Source organism: Spea bombifrons, chromosome 2 (assembly GCF_027358695.1).
Source record: "Spea bombifrons isolate aSpeBom1 chromosome 2, aSpeBom1.2.pri, whole genome shotgun sequence".
Taxonomy (NCBI): Eukaryota; Metazoa; Chordata; class Amphibia; order Anura; family Pelobatidae; genus Spea; species Spea bombifrons.
In genome coordinates, this window is record NC_071088.1 from 62,433,821 (window position 1) to 62,445,841 (window position 12,021).

Consider the following 12,021-nt stretch of genomic DNA (forward strand, 5'->3'; position numbering starts at 1 on the left):
AAACGCTTCCACTTAATTAATAATTCAATATTTCCAATTTCAGTTGACCGTGGAATATCTAGCAGGAATGAAATTTAAGGAACTGACTTAGTGTAAAAGTGGCATCCTACAACAGTTCCACGCTTAAATTCACTGAGCTCTTCACAACGACCCAATTTTTTGTGTGGCTAGATGCTTGATTTTACACACCTGTAGCAACAATATATATATATATATATATATATATATATATATATATATATATATACACACACACACCCAAGGGTAGTTAAGGAGCTAAGCCTAATTCTGGCCCAACCATTATTACCGATCTTTAGGGATTCTTTCAGTTCAGGCATAGTTCCATTAGATTGGTGCAAGGCAGATGTTGTGCCCATATTTAAAAAGGGATTGCTCTCTCTCCTCCGCATCAAAAAAAAAAGACAGCGTTTAAAAGCCGCTCGCTGGTGCCCGCTGCTTCACTGCTGAGCGCCGAAATATGATGTCATATTACGGCGCTCAGCATGAAATGCCGGGACCGGGACGGAGGTAGAGGCCTCGTGAAGGAGAATGAGGGATTGCTCTCTCCCCTCCGCATCAAAAAAAAAAAAAAAAAGACGGTGTTTCAAAGCCGCTTACTGGCGCCCCCTTCAAATGGCGCCTATGGCAGGAGCCATAGGTGCCATACCCTAGATACGCCTATGGATTGGATATTGGCTAAAAGATAGAATGCAGAGTTGTTGTGAATGGATGTTTCTCAGAATGTACGCAGGTATTAAGTGGAGTGCCTCAGGGGTCTGTACTGGGTCCTCTTCTTTTTAATTTATTTATAAATGATCTCCCAGGCTGCATAGAGAGACATGTCACAGTTTTTGGGGACTGGGCGTGCAAGTGGCAGATGAGGTTCAACATAGATAAATGCAAAGTTATGCATTATGGTAAAAATAATAAAAATGCAACCTATACTATAAATAGGATATCCTTGGGGAAAACTACCAATGAGAAGGACTTAGGAATAATGGTAGACAATAGACTTGATTAGAGTGCGCAATGCCAGCAAGAAGCTGCAAGGGCCAATAAGGTTTTGGCATGCATAAAAAGGTATTGATTCATGGGAGGAGGATATCATCTTGCCTCTTTACAGGTTAATAAAACCTCACCTTGAATATGCTGTACAATTCTGGGCACCGGTCCTTAAATAGGACTTTACGGAACTAGAAAAAGTGCCAAGGAGGGCTACAAAATTGGGATTGGGAGATACTAGTTATGAAGAGAGACTAAAAAAGTTTAAATTATACACACTGGAAAAACGGTATCTTAGAGAAGATATGATAACATTATATAAACATATGCAGGGGCAATATAAAGACATCTTCAGTGACCTCAGAGATTTCTTAGACAACAAAGGAAGGGATTCTTTACAGTAAGGATAATAAAGGAATGGAATTCACTGCCTAGGGAGGTGGTGTTATCAAATACATTAGCTGCCTTTAAAAGTGGTCTCGATATTTTTTTTAGAAAGGCATAAATAGAATTAATATTTTAGAGGTTCTTGATCCAAGGAGAAATCCTATTGCCTTTTGGAGTCATGAAGGATTTTGTTCCCCTGATGGCAGAATTCGAAGTAGCTTAATTAGGGGGTTTTTTTTTGCCTTCTTTTGGATCAAGAGTAAGAAGGTTAGGTAGAAGGGTTGAACTTGATGGACTTAGGTCTTTTTTCAACCTTATGTACTATGTAACTATGTATATACACATCCACTGGTCACTTTTTTATATACACTCGTTCAAATGCTTGCTAACACAAATACCTAACCAGCTTATCACATGGCAGCAACTAAATGCATTTAAGCATGTAGATGTAGTCAAGACAACTTGCTGAAGTTCAAACCGAGCATCAGAGTTGGGAAGAAAAGGGGTTGAAGTGACTTGGTCTGAGTATTTCAGACACTGCTGATCTACTAGGATTTGTATGCACAACCATATCTAAGGCTTACAAAGAATGGTCCAAAAAAGAGAAAATATCCAGTTAGCGCAGTTGTGGGGACGAAAATGCCTTGTTAATGTCAGAGGAAAACGGGCAGACTGGTTTGGCATGACAGAAAGGCAACAGTAACTCAAATAACTTCCCGTTACAACCAAGGAATGCAGAACACCATCTCTGAACGCATAACACGTCGAACCTTGAGGCAGATGGGCTACAGCAGCAGAAGACCACGCCAGGTGCCACTCCTGTCAGCTAAGAACAGTAAACTGAGGCTACAATTCGCACAGGCTCACCAAAATTGGACAATGGAAGACTGGAAGAATGTTGCCTGGTCTGATAAATCTCGATTCCAGTTGAGACATTCAGATGGCAGGGTCATACTTTGGAGTAAACAACATGAATGCATGGATTCATCCTGCCTTGTATCAACGGTTCAGGCTGGTGGCGGTGGTGTTATGGTGTGGGGGACATTTTCTTGGCACGCTTTGGGCCCCTAAGTACCAATTGAGCGTGGTTAAAAAGCGTAAGCCTACCTGAGTATTTTTGCTGACCATGTCCGTCCATTTATGACCACAGTGTACCCATCTTCTGATGACTACTTCCTACAGGATAATGCACCATGTCACAAAGCTCACATCATCTCAAACTGGTTTCTTGAACATGACAATGAGTTCACTGTACTCCAACGGCCTCCACAGTCACCAGATCTCATTCCAATAGAGCACCTTTGGGATGTGGTGGAACGGGGGATTCGCATCATGGATGTGCAGCCAACATATCTGCAGCAACTGCATGATGCCATCATGTCCATATGGACCAAAGTGAGAAATGTTTCCAGCACCTTGTAGAAAGTATGCCACGAAGAATGAAGGCACTTCTTAAGGCAAAAGGGGGTCCAACCCGGTACTAGCAAGGTGTACCTAATAAAGTGGAAAGTGAGTGTATATACTCACTCTGTTTCTCTCCATCTCACAGTTTTCAGCTCTCCTCGCTCACAGCTGTTCTGCTCCCTCTATCATGCTCTCACAGCTTTTATTCTCCTTTAATTCTCTTCTCTCACAGACCTCATTCTCTCTATCTCTCTCCCAACTTTCCCTTCCCCCCTTCACCTTTACCTTGTGGAAGTCCTTTATAAATACAGCTCACACAATCTGCGCCACATGCCTGCTTCTTCTATGGGGTCACGTAACATGTGTCCCTGCTGGGTACCCGATTACAGAGGCACCTGGAAGCAGAACAAGTGGGAGAATGGGGCCCTCCTTAGCGTAGAGCCTTGGGACTGCTGCCAAAGTTGGACTGATTATAGCAGTCATCTTCTTCAATTTATTCCAGCAAAAAGGATTGAGCTGGTCCTGCAAAATGCATTGCTCAATCTCTGAGATACTATTCAAGAAACTACAGAAAACAAGAAGACTCAAAATGGTACATTACAGGACAAAGTAAGTCTTTTCGTCAGGCATGTTGCAAAATTAAATATGAAATGTCTCCAAATGATAACTCGCCTTATACGTATGACAATACTCAGGATGTCTGTATGCTGACTATCAAGGCTATCCCCTAATGTGATGGTGTTATAGGGATTATTTATTCAAAGTGTTGAACTGTCCATATATTTCACTGATTTAACTATATATTATAATGGACCAACCACAGTTTTCTTACAGCCCTGTCTTAGCTTAACCTCCCTCGTGTTATGATGGAAAAACTCCCATTTTAGAGAATAAATCCCAAAGTCTGGTGGAAAGTGTGTGTCATAAATAAAGAAGGTTTCAAAAGAAGTACAGAGCAATTACCAGAATAGGTTTTATATAGGCATAGTAGAGGCAGATGTATACGTCTGAGACAAGTGGCGTGATATACAAAGTAAATTATAGCCCTTCATCTCTCAAGCAAACCATTGGATCTGTCCATCAACTTGTTACAGTTCCCTATCACATTTCAGTTGCATGAAGAACTCCATGCAAGTTTAATAAAGCCACATGACCCAGGTACATGAGAACCAATAGGGCAGGGAATCCTGCACCTGAGATGCTATACAACCCAAAGTCCCTTTGTGCATCAAATGACATTGCTAATTAAGAGGGGACCAGTACAGCAGAACGCTCTCTGAGACAAGCTGAATAGAAATTTTTACACACTAGGATATAATCCTAAAGATTTAAACACAGACTTCCCACTGGTGAATTTCCCTGTGGCTGAGACCCGCACATGAGAGAATGTGTTGATTGAAAAGGTTATATATATTACAAGAAAACCAGCAGTGCTCTGATCTCAGCATCAACTGCTGAGCTATTTTACCAGCCATCTGAGCAGTTCTCAGCACCTTTACATCATGAGTCAAGGTTTCTGGAAAGTTTATAAAGCAAAAGTTCTTCAAACGTTCAATGCAGAACAAGATGGCGAAACACAGGAGGAGGTAAGAGAGGGGGGTAGTAAGCAATATTTATTATTTACTGATTTGCATTCTGCAATACTGTACAATGAGCAAATACGGAAGAATATATCAAATTAAATGAGCACATTGGGGGACTTTTTTGCCATGCCCTATCACAATGACTGAAAAACATTTTTCTTATGTCGTAATCATGTAAGCGTAACTCATGTTATGTAAAGTTGTCATGTAAGTTCTTAATGTAGGCTGCAATGGGGCAGACAGGGCTAAGTAAAAGAACATAATAAAAAAAAATATGAAACAAAAACAGCACATTAGAAGAACTGATCGATGAGTCATGGAAACTGAATATGTTATGTATTTCAGAATGACACCACAGAGATTATAGAGCCTGAAAGCCCAGACATCGGAGAAGAAGGGTTAAACATGTCACAGCTTGCAAAAAAGGTACAAAAATAATAGAAATCTGTGCATAAATATGTATTATTTTTAAATCCATGTAAAGAATTGTGAATAGACAGGTGTAACAAGTTAGGAAGAATCATCCGTGATGTAAGAACACACACCAAAGACATGTATGTTTACTAATTATGGTATAATTCTCTCATTCAAATCGATCGTAGACAAATCTTAAAACCAAGTAGTCGTATTTTTCTAAATAACAAAGCACCCTAGGCATGTCCAAGTGCACAATCCAAGACCAAATCAACCTTTTAATAGCTTTGAATAAAACTTTATTTTATAGACATTGTTTTAAAAAGTATATAGCGTATGACAAACTTAAACCAGCTTGAACAAAGCACTCTCTCTCTCTCTGGATTAACTATAATCTAGTTTTTTCTGGCCTGTTACTTTTCCTTTTACTAAACTACTAAAACCATGGTAGTACAAAAGCAGGTGTAGGCAGCAACAGACTTTTCGGGCAGACACTTGGTTAATGTCCCATAGACAAGCCTTGTCACGGATACCAATGTCCATGTATGGACTCTTTCCCTATCCTGGTACATAGTCCCAGTCGGTTTTATGGCAACAAAATGAACAAAGGAGTGCTATATAGTTGTATGCTGCAAGAACTTCAACACATTTGAAAGAAGATGTTTATTTACATACATATTTTACTGATTACATCCAAATCTAGATAGCCCCTTATTACCGTATTTCATTGTATATGGTCTGCTATGTAGGATAAAGGTACTGTCACCATCTTCCAATCTTTCAATACTTGCAAACAGCATTTTGTTCTATAGTAGATATAGTCTGTTATACACTACTGTATTAGATAAGCATCCATGTGTGTAAGGTACCAAATAACATAATATTTGGGTTTTGGCAAGCTATCACATAAGTACTGAAGTGATGATTAATCATCCAATCAATCATCTCAGGCACTTATAAATGTCCACAAGCCATGTATGTTTCCAAATTAAAGGCTCACATTGAGATTATCCCAATTCGGTAATATAATTGTATAATACAAAGAATGTATGATCTTGTCTGAACTCCTAGTCTTGTTGAGCACTCTCTAATACATTGCAATGCTACCTAAGTACTGAGTTAATATGAGATACTGAAGCTCTCTGATATACTTTCAATATTGCTCCATAGCAAAGATAATTATATAATCAATTTATTAAGAGCCACTGCACTTAAAAACACATTTTACTTGCATATACTGTAAACTATACCTTTAGTGGCTCATTAAATTTCTTTGTAAGCGGTTTTATGAATGATATATTTCAGGAGGTTATATTGTATACCTTTTGAATGCTGGGGCAGTATTACTTCCTACAAGCTATTCATGTGCTATTTCGCCATTGGTTGCTAGGTATAGGATGCAACATTGTGGCTCTTTGGCGTGAATGAGATGCAGATTGTTACTGTTGTGCCATGCATTTGACAATCTATTGTGTCCAGGTTCAAGGTGCTTTTGGCTGGAGAAGTGTAACTTCCCTGTTCAGTAAAGATGAGGATCAGAGAATGGATCAGAGAGCAGAATATACAACAGAGCAAGAGTCAGAGCAGTGAGTATGAATTTAGAAAAAAAAGTGCAATTTAGACACAAAGGGCTAAGAAGAAAAAAAAACAGTTTTATTTTTTTTTTTTTAGGCCTCCTTGTCCACCGCCTCAAGAAAACCCTCCAGAAAGAAATCCATCAGCACTGTGGGGTGTGTTCTCTAGCAGGTGGCACCAGAACTCAGCCGAGAGATCACAAGGAAGAGGGGTCCTGGCTGAGCCTCCCGTGGAGTCAAGCTCTACTCAGCAGTTTGAGGAAACTCCCTTCAGGTGGGGCTTCCTCACTAGTAAACTAGCTGAGTTGCGAAGCAAGGGTGATTAAAGACTTTTCATAACAAAAGACAATGCTAACAAAGAATCGTTCAACCCCGTCAATGTTCCAAGCAGTTATAAAAAAAAAAAAATAAGACCCTGTCCCAAAAGAATGACATAACTCATTTTGAGGTGGCATGTGACCTCATGCTGCCAATATGCACACAACCATAAGCAGAAGTCTCCTGATTTTAACTCCACTGTATTTATCTTAAGGAGAAACCCTATGAACGGTGAAATCCTGCTTACAAAAAAAAAACTTCTGCCAACGAGGCTTGTCATATGGAGACTGCAATTCTGGAGCCATATTACTCAGGACTGTCCTATTTTGCCCCACTGTCTCTATTCACAACAGCATTGGTCTATCACTACCTCTATGCAATGTCCAGATAGCCATTTTGATTAATTACAGCATTGCAATAGCTTTGCGTGTATTTGCTATACTGTCTTCATAATGGTAATTACTTTTTCAATTGTATTAGGAATATGTGAACAGTACAAAAGGCTTAAGATGTTAATGTGTTTTTGTGTTGTGGTATGTTGCAATCTTTGAAGTAAACTAATACCAAAAAACTGTGTAACTGAGTACTTAGGTTTGGAGCAATAGGAATGAGAGCGGAAGAACAAATAAAGGTTAGGTGCATGTTATCAAGGATACCAAAACATAATAGTGTACAAAATAGATACACAACAAAACTGTATGAAGAAGGAAAAACTGATAAATGAATCAATGACGCCTCAATCTGTTATCCACTGATTTGTTTTCTCAGTTCTTCCAGTACTCTTGCATTTGAGTTTTACAGGTCCTTTAGATTCAGCCTTTCCATCAACAGGCAAATCTTCTCTAAGGTTTCTCATCGCCAACATCCATTTTACACAGTAGATTCCCGTGCTATTTGCTTATCTTTATGACCCCCAACAGCCCTGGCTTGTTGACAGCTGTAGATCCACTTTATAACCCGTGCATTCCTCTCAATAACAGACACTGGAGTCTTTTCCTCTTTATCATCATTGAGTGGTGCTCCTCGAGCACCACTAACACCGTTCACTGATTCTAGGCTTCCTAAAGGTGTGTCCCCACTCATTTTGTAGAAATTACCTAATAGATTTAGAAGGCTTCCCTCCAACCCACAACTCTCAAAAAACTTTTCAACATCAGTAGGAGTAGTAAAGGTCTGTTCATCCCATGCAGTCTTTTGTTTTTCAGGGACCAAAAGGCAAGAGGGCTGGCAGACCAGAGACCCTTCTATGCTTTTTTGCTCCCTAGGCGAGGCAGGAATTTCCTGAGGCCTTTGGTGGGTGGAATTACGTGAAAGAGGATTGCTCCTCTTAAGCAATGGCGTCCCCTGAAGAAGCCGTATGACCAGTCCTGGTCCATCCTCACTGTTCTCTTTGCCAGGTAGTGTCACGCCACGTCTCTGCCGATAGATAATTAGTGAGTCGGGCCGATAAAGCCTCCTAGCGCTAACCCTACGCAAACACTGCGGATGGACATGTGGAGAACTTGTGGTTTGCCCTTGCTGATTACCATCATGAGATACACGTAAATTCTGTTTTGTGGATGTAGAGGGGGTTGCAGTATTCTGATCTGCCTGTGCCTCAGTCCTATGATGTGGCTGAAGTGGTCTCCTGGGTATTGTAGGAGTGACATTTAAGCAGTGATATTGATCTGTCCTTAGTTTATCACAATGCTGTGAAATGGTTTTCCTTTGCATAGAAGGATTGATACTATTGTTGAGACAATGTTCTCTTTGTGGCACACAGCTATTGCTAGTAAAAGATCTTTGTGGCACAGTTGGTGTCAGACTGGCATTAATTGCTGGGTTTTGCCTACGTTCGATCACCTGTGGCGTCTTCACATACTTGGCTTTATCTGCTTCCAGACGGTCAGTTGCTGAGGTCCCTCTCACAGACTTCTGAAGAAGGGGGGATACAGGAATCATAATGATGTTTATCTAGAGATAATCATTACCAGATGTGGAATACATGGTGTGGCATGGCTCACTGCACAGAAGGAAGCAAGGTCCTGGCCACTGTAAAACAGAAATGCAGTTTCAAAATTGCACAGTAAAGTTAATACAGTCAAATAAGGAAAGTAAGGGAATTAAAGGTAAATCAATTACAAAATACCGTATGTGAGACACAGGAAGGGAAAAATGGATCAGTAAGAAAAAGGGAAAGGGATTTTGCAGAAACCTTAAATAAATATAAGAAGGAACATGAGAAAGCTGGAATGGAAAAATAAGACTGAAATATTTAAGCATTCCTCACTGCATTTCAAATGGCCAAAGAGGTGAACCTTAGGAGGCAGGGCATTACAGTGGCATTTATGTTACTTCACAACTTTTCGATCAACCACTTATCACCATATATTCACACACGAGAGAACACCTTTGTTTAATTACCGGTAATTTATAAACACATGACATGCCTAAAGGAAAAGTAATTTATGTTATATATATATATATATATATATATATATATTAAAAATAAAACATGATAAAAAATATGTTTCCTTTTGCTATGTATGCTGTTTCTATTAGCATACCTGCTATGCCCCTTAGCTTTTCTTAATGACACCATAGCTTGTTTCACAGGTATCCATTAGACTTGTGCATTCAGATTTGTAGGAATTTGCCAATTTCATCAATTCATAGGAATTTCTGAAAATGAGGAGGGACCCCCAAAGAAAGAAATGATGCAAAGTTCTCTGAATTTCGCTCATTCTCATGCATTCTCTTTTAACCTCTGATTGGGGGAGCAAGGAGAGGGTGTGCCCAAATGTTCCTCCTTTTTTGGAGCATCACTGAGAGGCCAGAATGATGAAGGCAGATTTGCAGTGAAAGAGAAGCGTTTTTGCACCTCTCTTTCTCCACTAATCTATCTGCATTTTTCTAGCCTCTCTATAGACTTCAACAAAAGGGCGGAGACACAGGGACAGCCTCTCCTCGTTCCGCCAATCAAATTCCATCCTAACTGAAAGGCCAGTAAATTAAATTGGAAACTAAAAATTTGCCTGGATCAATTTTGGTCCATTCTAACTAAAGTATAATAACCACCCATTTCAACACACTTATTGAGTCTGGACATACAATGGGCACTAGCACCTTAAGGTCACTGGCCCATTACCCTCAGGCCTGCTGCTGCCTTCTGTAGTGGAGGATCCTTCCACTACAGTTTAATATTAGCCGATATGTAGAAGTGTAACTTGCATTATTACATTCGCTGCCTAAGAGGCCATGATAGAGGGTAGGATGAGGTACTTGGCCACACCTGGCCATTTGTGTGGCGTGTCCAGAGGCAAGTCTAAGCCAAAATTAAACGATAAAGCTCTAAAAAGGGCAAAAAATTTAGGTATTTCTTTTGGAAAGATCCAAAAGGGGGTCAGTTGGAGTGTACAGTTGAGAGAATTATGGTGGATACAAACATATATATAGTGTGTGTGTGTGTGTGTGTGTGTGTGTGTGTCATCCTAACATGTCCACACATTGACCCACACACTACTACAGAAGCCACAGCTTCCCCTCCTTTTCACAACCAACAGCAGATGCATCTAAAAATACTGACAGCTGAAACTAGCCAAGAATAACCAGGAATCTTAAGGGTGGAGTATTATTACAGTAAAAGAAACAGAAGTAATAAAAAAGTAGATCTACTGCTAGAGATGACCATAATTATGTAAAAACCAAGACTATATAAGTAGTCATATGAACCAATTTTTATAATGAACCAGAAGTAGTAGACTATAATCAGAGAGAAAAAAAGTCTTCAAAGTGAAACTATTTTTAAAGGAACATTATAACACTTCTGTCAGTCTTCCATACAGTTCCCCTATTTTTGCAAAATGTTGTGAATTGTGATGCTCCAGAGGAATAGTAGTATTTACTTGTAAAAGTATATTTGTGGAAATAAAATAAGCTGTACTGTTTTGACTTTTTGGATTTCTGTAGGAATGAACAAACCTCGGCTACAAAGGAATAAAAAGGACAAGAGAAGCAATGACATAAAAAGTAATGAGGAGGTCTGGTAGAATATTTGTGTGTGTGTGTCAGAATCACAACAAAAGACAAAAAATACTGTACATATTTAATAAGTATTTAACTATACTTTAATAGTAAAAAAAGGAAATCTGTACTGCTGAAAACAATAATCTGACCTCTATAATCATGGATGAAATGAGATAAACATATCCTGTTTGAGGAGGGAGGAAAAGCATGTTTTTTTCCTGGTTCATGTCACGAAAGTAAGATAAAAGTGCAATAGTACAAGGTAGTTCTTACAAGCTCACCTTAGCCAGCTTGGTCCAGATTGGTGACACATTCAGTAACAGTGGGCACAAGTGCTCAGCGTGAAAGAATGCGTGTGGCAGGAACAACTGATTGCATACGTGTGAAGAAGTAGCTGTAGAAGAGGGGTGTGAGAGCCACAGTCACAATGACTATTTAGCAGCATGTAACTGTGTGTGTACATGTCACACAAGGAAATCTCCTCCCTTTCCAGATGGAGTCTACCTCCTTTTTACAAGATTGTCCTCTGCAATCAACATTAACCCCTCAGACGCTTCTTTCTTTACCTATACTTTAAACTATTGTACCTCATTACTTCCCTGATGCCTTTATTTATCCTTCATACCTATAAACTAATTTGCTTTGGCACAAACCCTTTACATGGCAGAGATTCATGCTTCTGATATGGATATTAACTACACAAATGGCTTTGCCTTGCACCTCTGAGCCTAATACTAAACAGACCGTTTAATGTCCCTGACAACTTCACTAAAGATGAATGCATATTAAAGTACTTTATGGGTACTTTAATATACACTCCTGAAAATATAAGGAAGTTACCTTTTTTACTAGAAACTGCAGTTCCAGAGCTGCAGCTACCTGCATCCTCAGTGGTCCAACATTTCTCCCTACTAAGCACTAGGAAAAGGTGTTAATTGGAAAATGTATCTCAATGGAGCACTTTCCGTGTATGCAGAGTCTTGTTATACTTTCCCCACAACATTCATTGAGCCAGCTTGGAGCTGACTGACAATAAGTGTAGCACACGCAAGGAGCTTTGTTCTGACAAGCACATGCTCTTAAAGTTGTGATCTACTAAACGTATCTATTTTGTAACTAAATGCAGATTTGGAAACATAATTTATGGTACTGTTGTATGCGTAAACCTTTTTTTCATGCAGAAATTATTTAATCAGGTAAAGACTTAATTATCACTGGCAACACACCTCAAACATGGCACAAAAAGTAGGCACTTGTAAGTAGTTGCCATAGAAACCAAAAACAGTAAAACTTCAGAGGAAGAAAAAAAATAAAATGATTTAGCTAAGGTTTAT

At 39.4% G+C, this 12,021-nt stretch overlaps 2 protein-coding genes across 2 annotated transcripts; one reads left to right on the top strand and one right to left on the bottom strand.

Annotated features, from left to right (window-relative positions):
• Positions 1-4,242: 4,242 nt before the first annotated feature.
• On the top strand, positions 4,243-6,812 carry C2H1orf232 (chromosome 2 C1orf232 homolog). Its single transcript, XM_053454531.1, has 4 exons — positions 4,243-4,379; positions 4,722-4,802; positions 6,270-6,376; positions 6,462-6,812. The coding sequence occupies exons 1-4, from the start codon at positions 4,296-4,298 to the stop codon at positions 6,688-6,690; spliced, it is 501 nt and encodes a 166-aa protein (XP_053310506.1). The 5' UTR covers positions 4,243-4,295; the 3' UTR covers positions 6,691-6,812.
• A 386-nt stretch (positions 6,813-7,198) lies between these two features.
• Positions 7,199-11,498, bottom strand: FAM110D (family with sequence similarity 110 member D). Its single transcript, XM_053454516.1, has 2 exons — positions 10,969-11,498; positions 7,199-8,713 (listed from the first exon to the last, which is right to left on the bottom strand). Exon 2 carries the CDS (start codon positions 8,621-8,623, stop codon positions 7,553-7,555), a length of 1,071 nt encoding a protein of 356 aa, XP_053310491.1. The 5' UTR covers positions 8,624-8,713; positions 10,969-11,498; the 3' UTR covers positions 7,199-7,552.
• Between the last annotated feature and the right edge of the window lie 523 nt (positions 11,499-12,021).